The 18,443-nt window shown below is 40.6% G+C and overlaps 1 protein-coding gene across 2 annotated transcripts in view; it reads left to right on the top strand.

Moving 5' to 3' along the window:
• The window catches only part of DSCAM (DS cell adhesion molecule), a 774,401-nt gene that overhangs the window by 714,928 nt on the left and 41,030 nt on the right, over positions 1–18,443 (top strand). For both annotated transcript variants that reach the window (XM_023559109.2, XM_064279473.1), the window contains exon 28: positions 14,429–14,544. In XM_023559109.2, the coding sequence (XP_023414877.1) occupies positions 14,429–14,544 (116 nt within the window). The remainder of the gene's footprint in view (positions 1–14,428; positions 14,545–18,443) is intronic.

Genomic DNA, 18,443 nt, shown 5'->3' with positions numbered 1-18,443 from the left:
AACACATGTGCAACTGTGTTGAGTAAATCTTCTGATAAAACATCTAGAAAAACAAATAAGCCAGAATCCCTCTATTTGTAATAACTGACCTACCTAATAAATAAATAAATAAACAAACAAACAAACAAATAAATAAATAATAAATAAAGTCAATTTTCTAATGCAGACAAAAAATATGACTTAGTGAGTGCTATCTAAAAATTAGGAGATTTCTCATAAAATGTGGGCTTTCTCGCTTTTCTAGAAAATGTCTGTCCATCTGGGCACGATGTAGGTGGTAATGGTTCCCTGGATCTAGTGCAGTGTTTCCTTTAAACTGGGCATGACTTTTGCTCACCACAGCAGCCCTCTCCCCACCACCCCGTCCCCACCCCTAGCCCACTTCGCTAATTTGTACCCCGACCCTGGCTCCTGCAAGCCTCAAAGAGCAAGGCTTCAAACCGGTTCACTCCAGTTCAGACCCTTGCTAAGAATTTACGTCTCCACCTCTGTTATACCGAATCAGAATCTACATATCAATAAGATCCCCAGATGATTTATTTCTTAAAAAATTTTATTGTGTTTTAGGTGAAATTTTATAGCACAAGTTAGTTTTTCATTCAAAAATTTATACACAAATTGTTTTGTGACTTTGGTTGAAATCCACCGCAATGTGTCAGCACTCTCCCTCTTTCCACCTCAGGTCCCCATGTCCATTTGTCCAGTTTTCCTGTCCTTCCTCCCTTCTTGTCTTACCTTTGGGCAGGAGTTACCCTTTTGGTCCCATATGTTTGATTGAACTTAGAAGTACGTTCCTCACCTGTGCTATAGGCCTGTCTAACCTTTGACTGAAAGGTGGACTTCGGTAGTAGCTTCAGTTCTGAGTAAGCAGGGAGTCCAGGGGCCATAGTCTCAGAGTTTCCTCCAGCCTCCCTGAGACCAGTAAGTCTGGTCTTTTTTTTTTTATATAAATTTGAATTTTATTCTAAATTTTTCTCTTCCTCTGTCCAAGACTCTGTATAGTGGGTCTCGTCAGTGGTGGTAGCCAGGTACCATCTAGGTATTCTGGGCTCACCCTGGTGGAGGCTCTGCTTCATGCGATCCGTTAGCCCTTTGGACTAATGTTTTCCTTGTGTCTTTGGATTTCTTCATTTTCCTTTGCTCCGAACACGATGGGACCAATAGATGTATCTCAGACAGCCGCTAACAAGCTTTTAAGACCCCAGACACTATCACCAAGGTAGGATGTAGAACACATTTTCTTTATGAGCTGTGTTATGCTAACTGACCTAGATATCCCCGCTGAGACCATGGTCCCCAGCCCCTCAACCTCAGTAACTCTCTGTCTCGAGGTGTTTGGATGTGCCTAGGAAGCTTCTACGACTTTGCCTTGGTCAAGTTGTGCTGCCTTCCCCTATACTGTGTGCTGTCCTTCCCTTCCCCAAAATTAAATCTGTCTACTATTTAATTAGTAATTTCCCTTTTTCACCCCTCCTTTTCCTCGTAACCATCAAAGATTGTTTCATCTGTGTGTGAACCTTTTCTTGGGTTTTTGTAATAGTGGTCCAGTAAAATATTTGCCTTTCGCGATTAACTTATTTCACTCAACGTAATGCCCTCCAGGTTCATCTGTATTGTGAGATGTTTCACGGCTTCATTGTTCTTTATCATTGTGTAGAATTCCATTGTGTATGTATGTACCATAATTTGGTTATCCATTCATCTGTTGGTGAGTACTTAGATTGTTTCCATCTTTCTGCTGCTGTAAACAATGCTGCAGTGAACACAAGTGTGCATATGTCTATTTGCGTGATGGCGCTTGTTTCTCTAAGATATATTCCTAGGAGTGGGATTGCTGGATCATATGATATTTCTATTTCTAGCATCTTAAGGAGGTGCCATATCATTTTCCATAGTGGTTGTTCCATTTTACATTCCCACCAGCAGTGCCTAAGAGTTACAATCTCCCAGCAACCTCTCCAACATTTGTTATTTTGGGGGGTTTTGTTTGTTTGTTTGTTTTTGTTTTTAATTAGTGCCAATAATGTCAGGGTGAGATGGTATCTCATTATAGTGTTTATTTACATTCCTCGAATGGCTAATGGTAGTGAGCCTCACGTGTCTATTTGCCACTGGAATGTCTTCTTCAGTGAAGTGTCTGTTCAAAACCTTTGCCCATTTTTATATTTGATTATTTGTCTTTTTGTTGTTGAAGTGTCACAGTATTTTGTAGATTTTAGAGATTAGACCCTTGTTGGATATGTTGTAGCCAAAATTTTTTTCCCAGCCTGTAGGTTCTCTTTTAACCCTTTTGGTAAAGTCTTTTGATGAGCATAAGTGTTCAATTTTTAGGAGCTCCTAGTTATCTAGTTTATCTTCTGGTGTTTGTGTATTGTTAGCTATGGTTTGTACTGTATTTATGGCATGTGTTTGGGCCCCTGGCATTGTCCCTATTCATTCTCCCATGATCTTTATCATTTTAGGTTTTGTATTTAGGTCTTTGATCCATTTTGAGTTAGTTTTTGTGTATGGTGTGAGTATGGGTCCTGTTTCATTTTTTATAAAATTTATAAAATGGATATCCAGCTATGCCAGCATCATTAAAAAGACTGTATTTTCCCCATTTAACGGGCTTTGGTCCTTTGTCAAAGATTAGCTGACCTAATGGATTTACATCTGGGTTCTGGATTCTGTTCCATTGGTCTATGTGTCTGACATTTCAGTACCAGCTTCTTTTGACTACCATGGTTTGTATAGTAGGTTCTGAAATCACTTAGTTTGAGGCCTCCTACTTTATTCTTTTTTCTTCAATAATGCTTTGCTTATCCAGGGCCTCTTTCCTTTCCATATAAAGTTGGTGATCAGTTTTTCCATCTCATTAAAGAATGCTGTTGGTATTTGGTATTTGCACTGTATCTATAAATCAATTTGGGTACGATTGACATTTTCACAATTTTGAGTCTTCCTGTCCAGGAGCAGGAAACCCTGATGGTGTAGTGGTTAAGAGCTATGGCTGCTAATCAAAAGGTCAGCAGTTCGAATCTACCGGGTGCTCCTTGGAAACTCTCTGGGGCGGTTCTACTCTGTCCTGTATGGTCACTATGAGTTGGAATCAACTCAGTGGCAACAGGTTTGGTTTTCCTTTTTTTTTTTTTTTATCCATGACCATGGTATGTTTTTTCATTTATGTAGGTCTTTTTGGTTTCTTGCTATAGTGTTTGTAGTTTTCTTTGTATAGGTCTTTTATGTCCTTGGTTACATTTATTCCTACATATTTTATCTTTTTAAGTGCTATTGTAAATGGTGTTGTCTTCCTGATTTCCTTTTCAAAGTTCTGTTTGTTGGTGCATAGGAATCCAACTGATTCTTGTATGTTGATCTTGATCCTGCTACTCTGCTGACTCTTTCTATTAGTTCCAGTAGTTTTCTTGGGAATCTTTGGAGTTCTTTATGTATAGGATCATATCGTCTGTAAATAGGGATTGTTTTACTTCTTCTTTTCCAATTTGGATGCCCTTTATTTCTTTTTTCACATTATTGCCCTAGCTATGACTTCAAGCACAATGTTAAATAAAGGAACCCTGGTGGTGCAGTGGTTAAGAGCTCCACTCCCTTCTATTCCAATTTTATTGAGAGTTTTTATCAGGAATGGGTGTTGGACTTTATCAAATATTCGTTCTACATTGCTTGACATGATCATGTGATTCTTTTCATTTGTTCTATTTATGTGACAGATTACGCTGATTGATTTTCTAATGTTGAACCATCCTTGCATAACTGGTATGAATCCCACTTGGTCATGGTGTATTATTATTATTTTTTGATATGATGCTGAATTTTATTGACTAGAATTGTTGAGAATTTTCGCATCTATATTCATGAGAGATATTGGTCTGTAAATTTCTTTTTCTTTTTTGTGGTGTTTTTGCCTGGCTTTGGTATCAGGATTAGGCTGGCTTCATAGAATGAATTCGGGAGTATTCCTTCCTTTTCTATACTCTAAAATAATTTGATCAGTGCAGTTGTGAGCTCTTCTCTGAAAGTTTGGTAGAATTATCCAGTGAAGTTTTATGCGCCAGTGCTTTATTTTGTTCGGAGTTTTTTTTTTTTTTTTAATCACCTCTTCAATCTCTTCTCTTTTTATGGGTCTGTTCAGATTTTCTATCTCAGTTTGTGTTAGTTTAGGTAGGTAGCATGGCTCTAGAAGTTTGTCCATTTCCTCTAGGTTCTCAAATTTACCGGAGTACAATTGTTCGTAGTGTTCTGTTAGGATCCTTTTTATTTCAGTTGGGTCTTTTGTAATGTTCCTCATCTCATTTCTTTTTTGGGTTATTCGCCTCCTTTCCTGTTTTTCTGTTGTCAGTTTGACCAATGGTTTGTTGATTTTGTTGATCTTTTCAAAGAATGATCTTTTGGTCTTGTTGATTCTATTGTTTTTCTGTTCGCTATTTCATTTATCTCTGCTCTGATCTCTAATATTTCCTTTCTTCTGGCACCCGTGGGCTTCTTTTGCTGTTCTCTATTTGTTTGAGTTATAGGGCTAAGGTTTTGATTTTAGCCCATTCTTCTTTTTTTGATGTGTGCATTTATTGCTATAAATTGACCTCTGAGCATTGCCTTTGCTGTGTCCCAAAGGTTTTGGTATGATGTGTTTTCATTCTTATTTAATTACAGGAAGTTTTTTATTCCCTCTTTGATTTCTTCTATTATCCATTTGTTTTTAGTCAAGGTGTTATTCAGTTTCGATGTATTTGATTTTTCTTCCTCACTCTTCCTGTTATTGATTTCTACTTTTATCATGTTGTGATCAGAGAGGATGCTTTGTATTATTTTGATGTTTCGGATCTTACTGAGGGTTGCTTCGTGCCCTAAAAGGTGGTCTATTGTGGAGAATGTTCCATGTGCATTGGAAAAGAATGTATACTTTGATGAGTTGGGTGGAGCATTCTGTATATGTCTGTGAGGTCCAACTGGTTGATTTTGACCTTTAGATCTTTCGTATCTTTGTTGAGTTTTTTCCTAGATGCCCTGCCCTTTACCGAGAGTGGTGTGTCTATTGTGGAACTGTCTATTGCTGTTAGAGTTTGTTTTATGTATTTTGGAGCACTGTCATTGGGTGCATAGATATTTGTTAAGATTGTTTTGTTGGGGGATTATCCCTTTAATTATTATATAATATTCTTCCTTATCTTTTATGGTGGATTTTGTTTTAAAGTCTATATTATCTGATATTAATATTGCCACTGCTCCCTTCCTTAGTTAAATTTCCTTGATATATTTTTTCCATCCTTCTATTTTTAATATATTTATGTCTTTGTGTCTAACATGTATCTCTTGTAGACAGCATATTGATGGGTCATGCATTTTTATCCATTCTGCCACTCTCTGTCTCTTTATAGGTGCATTTAAGCCATTTACATTCAGTGTGAATATCAATGGGTCTGAGTTTATTGCTGTCATATGGTTGTGCTTTGTGTGTGTGTGTGTGTGTGTGTGTGTGTGTGTAAATGGTGCTGGCGGTTTCTTTATTCCTCTTACTTTCCAATGCTGAGTTTCTTTTGTTTGTGGGTTTTCTTTTCTTTTCTTTCATTATTATAGACTTCGTGTTTACTGAGACTTTATGTTTTTCTTTTTTTATTCTGATGAGGAGGTTTGTTAACTTTCTTTGTGGTTACTTTGAAATGTACCTTCATCTTCTTCAGTTTGAGCCAGTCTTTCATTACTTGGTATGGCCTTGGCTTCCTCTCCATTTGAAAGTTTTATACCTATACTGTTTGTTCCCCCTTTTATTGTTTTGTCATTGTCGTCATTTACAAATTGACATCTCTACTTCCCTGTTTTAAGTCTTTTAGCTTTGTCTTATTACTGAGAGTTCTTTACCTAGGTTGGCATCTGGCTGATGCTGTCCTGTGTCCTGCAGTCCAATTGTTGTCTGATGTTGTTGATTTTCTAACCAAAGGACTCCCTCTAATATTTCTGCTACGTTTGGTTTGGTTTTTACAAATTCCTTTAATTTCTGTTTATCTAGAATGTCCTAATTTTGCCATCGTATTTGAGAGAGAGTTTTACAGGATATATTACTCTTGGTTGGCAGTTTTTCTTTTTTTCTTTCAAGGTTTTACACGTTATTCCATTGCCTTCTTGCCTGCATAGTTTCTGCTGAGTAATCAGAGTTTAGTTATATTGTTTCCCCTTTGTAAGTGACATTTCGTTTTTCTTGAGCTTATCTCTGGATTCTTTCTTTGCCTTTGGTTTTGGCAAGTGTGATTATGATGTGTCTTGGAGACTTTCTTTTGAGGTCTATATGGAATTCATTGCGCTTCTTGGATGACCAGCTTAGATGATCAGCTTTGCATCTTTCATGATTTTGGGGAAGTTTTTTGCCAGCAAATCTTCAACAATATTTTCTCTATTTTCTACTTTCTTCCTCCCCGTTTTTCTGGAACTCCTATCACGTGTAAATATTTGCCCTTGATTGTACCCCACATTATTATTAGGTTTTCTTTATTCTTTTCTCTGATTTTTCTTTAAACAAAGTGGCGTCCACGAATTTGTCTTCAATCTCATTGATTCTGTTTTCCATTGTTTCAGATTTGCTATTGAAACTTTCTATCGAATTGTCCATTTCTGAAATTTTGTTGTTTATCTTTTGGATTTCTAGTTGCTATTTTTGTATGATTTCTAAATTGTTTGTTTATTTTTATGTTTTGTTCTTGTATTATTTTCCTGAATTATCTTGCTTTGTCTTTTTTCCTTGATTTTGACTATGTTTCCATTGGTTTTGTCTGTGTTTTCCATGATTTTGTCTATTTTTCCTTGTTTTGGTCTGTGTTTTTCTTGATCGCTTTCCTAATCTCTTGAAGAGTGCTAACTATTAATCTTTTGAATTCCACATCAAGTAATTCCACTGCCTTTTCTTCTACGAGAATGTCATCTGATACTTTATTTTAATCATTTTCTGGACCCATTTTGTCTTGCTTTTTTCTATGTTTTGATATAATCTGCTGTCTCTGAGATAATAAAGTATTATTTTCTTTATTTATTGATTGTGTGTTGGTTGTTTCATCCTGCTTCTTTGTTTTAATATGTCAGGGCTGGCAGGCCAGGCATGCTTTGCTGCTTGCTTATCTGTGGGGATGACAGCTCTCACCACCTTGACTGGGTGGGCAGGGCAGCAGCAGACAGGGTGACCCGCTTCACTGTATACTGGTTTGACGAGGTGGATCAGGGTGGACTGGGCAGGCACTATCTTCCTCCTGATGTTGATCCAGCAGTATGGGAGCATTCACAGCCCCTTGCCAGATAGACGAGGGTGTTGGATGGGGAGTCGTAGGGTCTCACTTCCCACTGTTCAGGGGCTTGTGAAGTGGCAGGAGGGAAGCAATAGTGCAGCCCAGTACAGTGGTGGGCCTGAGCCAGGGATGCGGTAGCCATGGTGGCATGGCAAGAGCTGACCAGAAGAGGGGGGTCGCATATGGCGCTAAGTGTGGAGAAGAAAGAAAAGAAAAGAGAGAGAAAGAAAACAAAAAAAGGTAGCCAGTGGGTGGGGTCAGGTGGGATCTGGGGTAACATTGGGCCAGTAGCTCTCTAGCCAAGCTGCACGGTGTGGCCCGTTGGGAAGGAGCAGGGGAGCCATATGAGGCCAGCTGAAAGGGATAATGGAAAGGGAAAAAATGGCATGAGCCAGCAGGTGGGAGCAGGGCAGTCCTGGGGTAATGGTGGGCCAGCAGCACCCTAGCCAAGTGATGCAGCCATGGCCAATTGGGAAGGGGTGGGGGTATTGTATGGGGCAGAAGGTTGTAGGGTGGAAAGTGTGTTTCTCTTATTACCAGGTGCTCTGTCTCCTGTTGAGAGCTCTTTGAAGTTGCCTTCTTATACTCCCTGTCTGCGGTCACTGCTGGCTGTTTCAAGACGGCAACGCTGTGCCGTCAGTTGGCTGGGGACATCTATTCCTTATCTCTCCTTGTTCTCTGTTTTCATTCAATTTCTTCTTCCATAGGGTGTTCGATCTAGTTCTTTATCCCTTCATTTGCTGCTTAGGGCTCCAGGATTGACATTTGTGCCTGTTTTACTTAGTTTTTTGGGTCTTGGCTGTTGAGGGGTGGCATGACGCATCTGTCTAGGGCACCATGTGTGCTCTGTCTCCCAGGTGACTCTTATGTATAATAAATTTTGAGAACAACTGCTCTACTAGTGGTTCTCAGAATTGATCCCTAACCAGTAGCATTAGCATCACCTGGAAACTTGTTAGAAATGTAAATTCTCAGCAGGAATTTGGCCAAAATGTACTTGTTTAAAACCCTGTCAGAGAGAGTTTCTGAAACCCATGCTTTTGTTCAGGTGTGTAATTCTTCTGGTCCCTCACTCCACTTTACCTGCTCCCTCCCACTATGCTGGACCACACTCCTCTACCCACTCCGAAATAAATCTTGTTTCCACTAAAAGGACCCTGGAGGTCATAGTCCCCAGACCTTCTGTTAGCCCATGACTGGAACCATTCCCAAAGCCAACTCTTCAGACAGGGATTGGTCTGGACTATAAGACAGAAAATGATAGTGGTGAGGAGTGAGCTTCTTGGGTCACGTAGACACATGAGACTATGTGGGCAGCTCCTGTCTGGAGGTAAGATGAAAAGGTAGAGGGGGACAGGAGCTGGCTGAATGGGTACCAGGAATACAGAGTGGAGAGAAGGAGTGTGCTGTCTCATTAGGGGAAAAGCAACTAGTAGTACGTAGCAAGATGTGTATAAGTTTTTGTATGAGAGACTGACTTGATTTGTAAATTTCACTTAAAACACAATAGAAAAAAAAAAATCATCTCCAACCAAAGGTCCTGCAACCATGGTGTGTGTTTTCCAACATGTTCAATGTTCATTTAGTTAGCATTTGGTATTAGTTTCTCTGATGTCCTAAAATTCATTCCTACCCCTTCTCATTAGCTGCAGAGGAAGACATTAGAAAGCATCCTCTTTGTTAATACAGCAATTACTGTGGTAGAAAGACCACCTGTTGATAAAAGGAAGCATTAATAATGATGTTCTCAGTTGTCAGTTGCTGACATGAAATTAGAAACATTAAAACTAGTAATTACTACCACTTAAGATGGTTTAAGATGGTTAAGGTGGTTTTCCTCCAAAGGGTGCAAGTAACTGAAAATGAAGGGAATTTCCAAGTTCCCCTGTGAGGTGGATTTTTAGAGGATTAATTTAGAAGTAAAAGGAATGTTTTTAATCATGAAAGGTCAGTACAATCTCAATTTGGCAGGTTAACAGGCCAAGCGACAAAAGACTATGTCACCTACCTGGTCAGTTTAGGGTCAGCCGCTTTCCAGATGTGGGCCAGGAAGTCTAGACAAATGGTGTCCATTGGTACAGAGAAGGATACTAATTGCTGTCCCTGATCTTTGCTGTCATTTTCTCTGGAAAGCTCAGGACTAAGTAGGCTGGTGTAGGGAGGACAATAAGGAACTGAAGCCCATGTACTAATACAAATGCTGCCACCAGCTAGTTTTGCAACCTTGGACAAGTCATTTTATATCTGTGTCCAGCTTTCCTCGCCTAAAAGTGAGAAAGTCAAATTAGACACCAATTCAAAATTGTTTCTGGCTTTATCATTCTGTAATCTGGGAGAATGTAACATTTAGTTTCCTACCAGGTTCCAAAAAGAAGCATCTGGGTATTTCAGGGGATTAGCTGTCCTAGGGCCAGACTGGCACATGCAACTGCACATCAGACACAGAAAACAAGGAGCCTCCAGGTGACCCCCTCATGGCACCATCTCCCACATCTGTACTTCCTGCTTTGAGACATGCATCCTTTTCCCCCAGGCAAATCATCCCAGAGAACAGAAACTCCACCCACCACCCCCAGATAAAATGGATTTTCTTTGTATATGTTGGTTGTTGTTGAGTGCTGTCGGGTTGATTCTGACTCATACCAACCCCATGTAACAGAGTCGAACTGTACCATAGGGGTCTCCTGGCTATAATCTTTATGGGAGCAGATTAACAGGTCTTTCTGCAGTAGAGCCTCTGAGTGGGTTTGAACCGCCAGCCTTTCAGTTAGCAGCCAAGCTCTTAGCAGTTGCCCCACCAGGGCTCCTTCTTTGTATGTTTAGGCAAGAATAATTTTTTTAAAAAATACCAGCCTTCTAAGAAGTGGGAGTGGCTTGCTTGAAGGCATTAACCCAACACGTGTTTAATACTCAAGGGTTAGAATTAGTAAGAGAGCCAGTTGTAAGTAAAGAAAGATTCAGATTGAGAGCTTAAATTAATTTAGCTTTTTTTGAAGTTCATACTTTTATACACATATTAAAAAAGAAACACCACAGCATTATAATGAGATATACTCCTGACAGCCCTATAGTTAGTTACAATTAAGAATGCTTTGTATTGTATTACGGGGGGCGGGGTAGGGCTGTGCAGACATTTTCATTAGATTTTTTTTCCCACACCCCTTAAGGAAATATTAAGACTTTAAACAGTTATAGCAACTGCAAGTAATTTATTGGCTGAGCTGGGAAATACCATCTTCTATAAACCATTCTCAACTCTCCCTATGACCGTCTTTTTCATCAGACAACCAGATGGCAAATGGATGGTGGAAGATTATATTTTAATATTAAGGAGCTGCACATTGGAAATCCTGGTAGAGTGGTGGTTAAGAGCTACAGCTGCTAACCAAAAGGTTAGCAGTTTGAATCCACCAGGAGCTCGTTAGAAACCCCACGGGGCCGTTCTACTCTGTCCTATAGGGTCACTATGAGTTGGAATTGACTCAGCAGCAGCGGGTTTAGTTTTTTTGGTTAGCTGCATATTTAGCGTGATGCTACATCACATAAAAGATGCAACTGTGTTTCCACAGTGAACACATTCAGAATTTTTTAGCAGGTTGCAAATGAGGTTTCTTTGAATAACTTTTTTTAAAGGTTTGCTGCTGTTCTAATGATGAATTGTTACAATTGTTGAGACTTAACCTTCATAAAACAACATATTATTCAATATCATAGCAAATATTATGAAAATGAAACAATTTAGTTGGGTCTAATAGGTATTTTAGAATTGAAAGTATATTATTGCCCCAAAGCAAAGCCTTTGGGTACATGTCATTCAGGTAGCACAACTACCCGCAAAATAGCATGATCTGTTCAACAATCTTAAACAAATATATATTGAGCACCTACTTTGTGCCAAATACTGTTTTAAGTTATCGGGGCATACAGGGAATAGGACTGATGAAAATATTTTTTGTGGAGCTTCTATTCTGGAGGGAGAGAAAGAATAAATAAAAAATTAAATATATGCTACCCATTGAAAAACCCACTGCCATCAAGCCAATTCAGACTCATAGCGATCCTAAAGGACAGACCAGAACTGCCCCTAGCATTTCCAAGGAGCATCTGGTGGATTTGAACTGCCAGCCTTTTGGTTAGCAGCTGTAACTCTTAACCACTATGCTGCCAGGGTTTCCCAGTATACAGCTAGTTAATATTAAAATATAATCTTCTACCATCTAATTGCCATGTGTTAGATAGTATTAAGTGCTAAGGAGACAAAGCAGAGAATGAGAAGGAAGTGTGGGGCATTCCCATAGCCAATGGGAACACAATGGCCAACCTAAGTCCATTGAAAAAATGGCATCAGAGTCAAGTTCAGAAGGAAGAGAAGGAGTCAGTCAGGTGGGCAGTGGGGGAGAGGAAGGGAGTTCCTTTGTTCTAAGCAAAGGAAACAGCGAGTGCAAAGGTGGTAGAGAAACAATTAGCCCCTGAATCTCGAGATTTAGGGGGCATTTTCTTTTTTTTATTGAACTTTAGATGAAGGTTTACAGAACAAACTAGTTTCTCATCAAACAGTGGTACACACATTGTTGTACGACTTTGGGTAACAGCCCCACGACATGTCAATACTCTCCCTTCTCAACCCTGGGTTCCCTATTACCAGCTTTCCTGTTCCCTCCTGCCTTCCAGTCTTGTTCCGTGGTTCTGTTCAATCTTTGGTTGAAGGGTGAACCTCAGGAGTGACCTCATTACTGAGCTAAAAGTGTGTCCAGGGTCCATACTCTCAGGGTTTCTCCAGTCTCTGTCAGGCCAGCAAATCTAGTCTTTCTTTTTGAGCTAGAATTTTGTCCTACATTTTTCTCCAGCTCTGTCTGGGACCCTCTATTGTGTTCCTGTCAGGGCAATCAGCAGTGGTAGCCAGGCACCATCTAGTTGTACTGGACACAGTCAGGTGGAGGCCGTGGTAGATGTGGTCAGTTAGTCCTTTGGACTAATCTTTCCCTTCTATCTTTAGTTTTCTTTATTCTTCCTTGCTCCAGAAGCGATGAGACCAGTGAAGTATCCTCAATGACCGCTCACAGGTTTTTAAGACCCCAGACGCTACTCACCAAAGTAGACTGTAGAACATATTCTTTTATAAACTCTGTTATACCAATTAAGCTAGATGTTCTCTGAGACCATGGTCAAGGGGGCATTTTCTTGCCTTCCCACTGGGGGTCTCTCAGCACAGTGCAGTCCTCAATGGAGATGCCATCGGAGTTTACCTCCAGCTTTGATTGTCCCTGTTTGTAAGGTTGAATCACATTCTAAGCCTTTGTGCCAGTTGCAGCGGTTTAAGCAGTTATTTAGCTTGCTTCCTGTGTCAATCCAATTGCACACCCCTCATTGTTATTTAAGTACAGCCTGTGCTTCGTGCTCCTAGCTGTTCTGTTTAATAGAGCAGCCGCTGACTGCCTCATAACTATTCATGACGAGCAGAAGGAACTGGCTCACACTTCTATTTTTGGTGCAAGGACAAAGCTCAGGTCCCTGGTGAGGTTTCTAAACAGATCTGTCTGATTTTCACAGAGAAGTCCCCAGTATATTTTTGTGGAAATACAACTTTTCTAAGCATGATATAACTGCAGCCCCCAGTAACCAAAATACTCTTTTTTTAATACAATAATGTGAATCTTTGTTTGCTCTGTGATTGGTTTTTGACCCCAAAGTGAGAGCTTAGCTAAGTAAGTGATTTGAGAGAATATATAGACCATGTGAATAATTCAGGCCAAAACCTTTGAATCTGAGCTCTGCATAGTTAGCACAATCTAGCTAGCTAACCCAGTTACTCATCTTTGGGGCAAGAAATCTGGTTCAAGATCAAGTCCTAAATAGAAATTCTAACACCTTTCAGAAACTGTCTTTTTCGTGGACTGTTTGTTTGCACTCAAATGGAGAGAGAAGCATTATAAGATATTCAGACTATTAACATGGACTTCAACAGGCAAACGTTGAAGGGAGTTCTATAATGAACCTGACCTTGGATTATTAACATTCCACTAGCCACATGGCTCACTGAAGAGGAAGGAACTGTGGAGGCGGAGTCCTGGGATTCCTGGTGAATTTCTTGGTTGGAACGGAAAGCATCTGAGATTTTTCAAGGATGTCCCCTTTACTGTTCACTATTAAAAGGAACTTACATGGAGGTGAATCATCACTGGAGGGAAGAAGGCTCCAGAATTCTCTCTGAAAACGGATTTTGACCATTATTGAGCTGGATTTGTGAGTGCCATAGATTAACCCACTGATCGAGTTACACGAACGACTGCTGCTGCTTCAGGGGGGTCTCAGTAAACATTATTTTAAAATCTGCTAAATGCATGCAATTCTGTCAAGACTGAGCAGCCATCCTTCTACTGTGGATTGCTAATTAAGGCCTTGATTGACTTTTTGAATTTTTCTGCAACATGGAGATTTTTTTTTTTACTGCAGCCTGTAACCGAGTATGATTGCACCACGCAGTTTTACTACTGATTTCCATTTGCTCTGAGAAGAGAGCTCGCTGGAAGAGCAATTTTCTGGTACACAAATTCTGAGATAAAAGTCTTATAGTAATTGCTTTTCTTCTATTCTAAAGTGTACTATCAGTTAAGAGAAGGAAACTAATGTCAGGGAAGCTAACAAGGTTTGTGATTTGCTGCTGGAACAAGGACAAAATGGCACCGGATATAAATACGAATCTATTAGTGGAAGCCCTACCCAATAAATTCCTGTCCACTGAGCCCCCACCCAATGAGCTTCACAAACCCTCTCCCTTACTCTCTTTGAAACAGCTCCTATCTAACAAATGGCATTGGTTTAAAAATCTCTTTATTGGTTTCGTTTAGTTTTCCACAAGAAATGGGAAATTTCCCAAAGCTCAATTGCCAGACTTAGAACCAATCTCTACTGACAAGTTGAATTTTCTAAACTTTCTGACTGTTTTGATTACATTTAATATTAATAAATGTAATTTGTAGGAAGGAGAAAAATCTCATGTAATATGCTTCACCTCACCCGTTGCTCACAAGTCATAACTGTACCCCTTGAATTTTGTATAATTAGAGAATAAACCAAGTTGGTTAATAAGTACATGTTAGCATAATGTAACATAGAACTGGATTTGTTAATGTGTCCTTCCCTTCTTTTGTTTCCAGTAAGAATACCCGGACCTCGGATACCTTGAGCAAGCAACAACAGACCCTGAGAATGCATATAGACATACCTAGGGCTCAGCTTTTAATTGAAGAGAGAGACACAATGGAGACCATTGGTAAGGTGCCGTGTCTGCTGCCTTACACAATATAGCTGCTGCAGCAATGCCCTCTCAGCCCAAACCCTGGAGGGTGGGAAATATTAGATAGGGGGACATCTTAAATACTACATGAGCAAAGAAGTTAGAAGGTACAGAACAGGTAAGGAGGAGAATGAGTACCAGCAAATGTGGAGGGAAATTGACTTACATACATCTCAAAGGACACCTGGGACAGGGGTTCCCCAGCTCTGATACCCACACTGGCTCTTTCCTTGGGAGGCTATTGGTTCCACTCCAAAGAAAAAATGCCTGCCATCAAAGAAAACTGGAAAGGCTGCACGTTTCATAAAGCTCCATCTTGGAAATTCACATTTTGGGAAATACCCAGTTCCCTTATTTCAGAGTTGTAGAACGAAAACCAGAGAGGTTTGTGGCTTAACTCTTTGCAGTCTCTTTCCACTACCCCACACTGCCTACCTATGTCATTCTGTTTGTTCCAGAATTAGAGACTTTGTATTCCCATTGCAATATAGAGGAGAGCTACCATTGACTGAGAGTTCCCTAAATGTCACATACGTTTATAAGCACTTTGTGTGCATTATTTAATTTATCCTTTCCAACCAATATATGATAAAGGTACTACTTGTATAACTGAAATATAGAGAAGTCCTGTGATTTGCCAAGGTCCTGCAGACATCAGGAGCAGAACCAGGATTCCCACCCGCAGCCTCCTTTCAAGCCCACCTGCCCCCCCAACAGGCCATCCACCTCCAGTGATGGGACCACTGCCACCTGTTTCCACATCAATCAGCTACTTCCCAGCACCCCTTGCCTTAGCAGTACCTCTGGGCTTTCTAGTACCCATGGAAACAGACTCTGAGGCCCGTTCCTGAGACTGCCTCTTTTCAAATTTAGCTTACTGTTTGCTTTGGAAGATGTTTGCTGGCATTCTGGCCCCAGGGAAACCCATTCCTGTGGCCTGGATAAAACTGTCCAATTCCTGGCACAAAACCCAGATACTTCCTGACAGGAAGGCAGTGGTAACAGGACAGATTGGCAACACGCCTACTTCGTCTCCCACTCATTGCCCCACCCAACCCTACTGTTTCTCAGTGTGTTCAAATAGAAGAGGTAAGAGGCGTCTTTGCCTATTGCTGTCGGTTGCCATCCAGCTGGCTCCAACTCATGGCCACTCCAGGCACAACAGAACTAAGTGTTGCCTGGCCCAGCATCATCTTCACGATCATTGGTGTGCCCAAGCCCATTGCTGTGGACTGTATATTTTCAGTGCCTTCCAACCTCAGAGATTCACCTGCCAGTACTACATCAGACAATATTCCGATGTGATCTATACAGTTTTCACTGGCTAATTTTCAGAAGCAGATTGCCAGGCCTTTCCTTTTTGTCTGTCTTAGTCTGGAAACCTATACACCATGGGTGATCCTGCTGGTATTTGAAATACATCACAGCAATATACAAGCCACCACAGTATGACAAACTGACAGGTGGGTGGTAGACCTTGACCTAATGGCTCTCAAATTATAAGGCTTTGACAGCCCTCAATAGATTCAAGTTTGGTCCATGAATAATAGCACTTAGAGAAAGGCCAGTCAAGTCCAATGTGGCTGTAGACAACTGACTTCAGTTAAACACGTTTCCAGTCTTGTATGAGGAGGCACTACTCATTCCTAAAACACAAAGCATTATATTAGTGTGCTCCTGTCCAGATAAGGCACCACATTTTGGTTTTGATTTTTTTTTTTTTCTTTTCAGTAAAATAACTGAGATCTCTTTTATTTAACTGAATAGATTGGACATTAGAACTAAAATCTCCTTTGAAGCATTGGTTCAAAAACCAAAATGTAATTTTTTTGGCCTTATAATATCATTATGATATTTGCTAAGTGGAGCTCTGGTGGCACACTGGTTAAGAGCTCGGCTGCTGACCAAAAGGTTGGCAGTTCAAGTCCACCACCCACTTCTTGGAAACTCTACGAGGTAGTTCTACTCGACTCGACAATGAGTTTTTTTTTTTGCTAAATATTCCTCACTAGACTTGTTAATAATTGTACATGTAGTTATTAAAATAGAGAGTTAGACAGATTCTTTGAGTAGTGAGCTGGTCATTGCTGGGTTAACACCAGAGAAAGATCTGCCTATTGTTTCTCTACGTAATAATGACCCTTGGGGGAGATAAGTCACCTTCCATGCAGCATCGTCTATCACCAAGGGTTGTTTACCTCCTGGTGATACCTGATGGGTGATCGATGGCATTTTCTAATTACTGGGGAAGTAGAAACATGATGCTTGAAAATGCTTGGGCTCTGACAAGAAGAATCCAATATTTGAGTGCCATAAATATCTAGCCAGAATAAATGGTTAACTTCACAAACTGACAAAAAAAACACAGGCCCCCGAAATTTCCCATTTAAAGTTTGCAACCCAGCCCTGCAGATAGTTTGGTATGCTCTCAGCAGGGAAGTATATTAGAATACAAAGCACATCAACGTTATTAACAAAAAGCAAACATAGGTGACGGCCTCTGAGCCAGGTCCTACTGTTAAGAAAACGTGTCTGTAGAAAACCCATTGCCGTCAAGTCAGTCCTGACTCGTGGTGACCCCATGTGTTACAGAGGAGAAATGTTCCATAGGGTTTTCTTGGCTATAATCTTTACTGAATCCTTCCCAAAGCAGATCACGAGGTCTTTCTTCTGTGGCCCCACTGGATGGGGTCAAACCTTTAGGTGAGCAGTTGAGCACAAACTGTTTGCGCCACCTAGGGACCTGTCTGTAGAAAGGCGACACTGTGTGAGGGGTCCAGCGGTGAGCCCAGGAGCTGCCTTTGCAACAACCTGCACTGCACCGTGTGCAGACTGAACGAGACACCTTGGCAGTCCTCCTTCTGTTTCTCTGCCAAGAAAGAAGCTTTCCTTTCCTGCCAGAGCCTGAGTAATTGGATTTTGTAAGGATCACTCTGTTCAGAGCCATTTTTGGGCACAAGAGTCTAGCGATGTTGACTTTTCACATCAACGTTCTGGTGTCACAGCAGACTATAGCTTGGTCCCAGCTGACTGATAAATTCATACGAGCTGCAGTCCTTGAAAATTTATTAAAAATCCACATATTCTAACCAAAGTTTGCCTCAGACTAAAAAAAAAAAAGCTCTTAAGAAAGTGTGACGGTATCACAACAAATTAATGAAAATCTCGAGGCAACCAAATAATGCCACACAGCACAGACTCATTCTCCTAGCACGAAGATATTCAGAGTTCATCAGAAACCTGGCTCTACCCTAGCTAACCTTCAAGTGTCTACCCTACCAGGACTTGGACAGTCTGGCAAGTGACTCATTGTAGGGGAAGTCAATTCAAAGATGCTCTAGAGTAATTAAGGCTCGAAACAGGTGGGAAGAAAAGGAACATCCTTCGGATCCTTTAAAACAGAGGAATCAAGTAAACTCTGAGACTGCTTTTTCTCCTTGTTTTCCCCCCAAACATTTACCAAGTTTACTATGATTCCAACCCCGTGGTAGAGAGCACAAACGGTGAAACACTTGGCTACTAACCAAAAAGGTGGCTATTCAAATCCGTCCAGAGGCACCTTGGAAGAAAGTCCCAGTAACCTACTTCAGAGAAATCAGCCATTGAAAACCATACGGAGCCCAGTTCTACTCTGGTACGTGTAGGGCTGCCATAGTCAGCCTCGACTCTACAGCGATTCACGTAGATATATATACATTGTTTTTTTTTGATAGAGAACCACAGTGGTGTTTTTCTGGTACTACAAACAGAGCCCTCAGCAGCCAAAGGGACCCACTTTAAATGGTAGCCCCATGGCTGGCTGAGGCTGGCATTGTTAATGATGTTTCACATGACGTTTTGGCAAATACCTGAATGTAAAATGATATTAAACGGGC

Source organism: Loxodonta africana, chromosome 2 (assembly GCF_030014295.1).
Source record: "Loxodonta africana isolate mLoxAfr1 chromosome 2, mLoxAfr1.hap2, whole genome shotgun sequence".
Classification (NCBI taxonomy): Eukaryota; Metazoa; Chordata; class Mammalia; order Proboscidea; family Elephantidae; genus Loxodonta; species Loxodonta africana.
The sequence above is the reverse complement of the archived record's forward strand: the minus strand, read 5'-3'. Positions and strand labels throughout refer to the sequence as shown.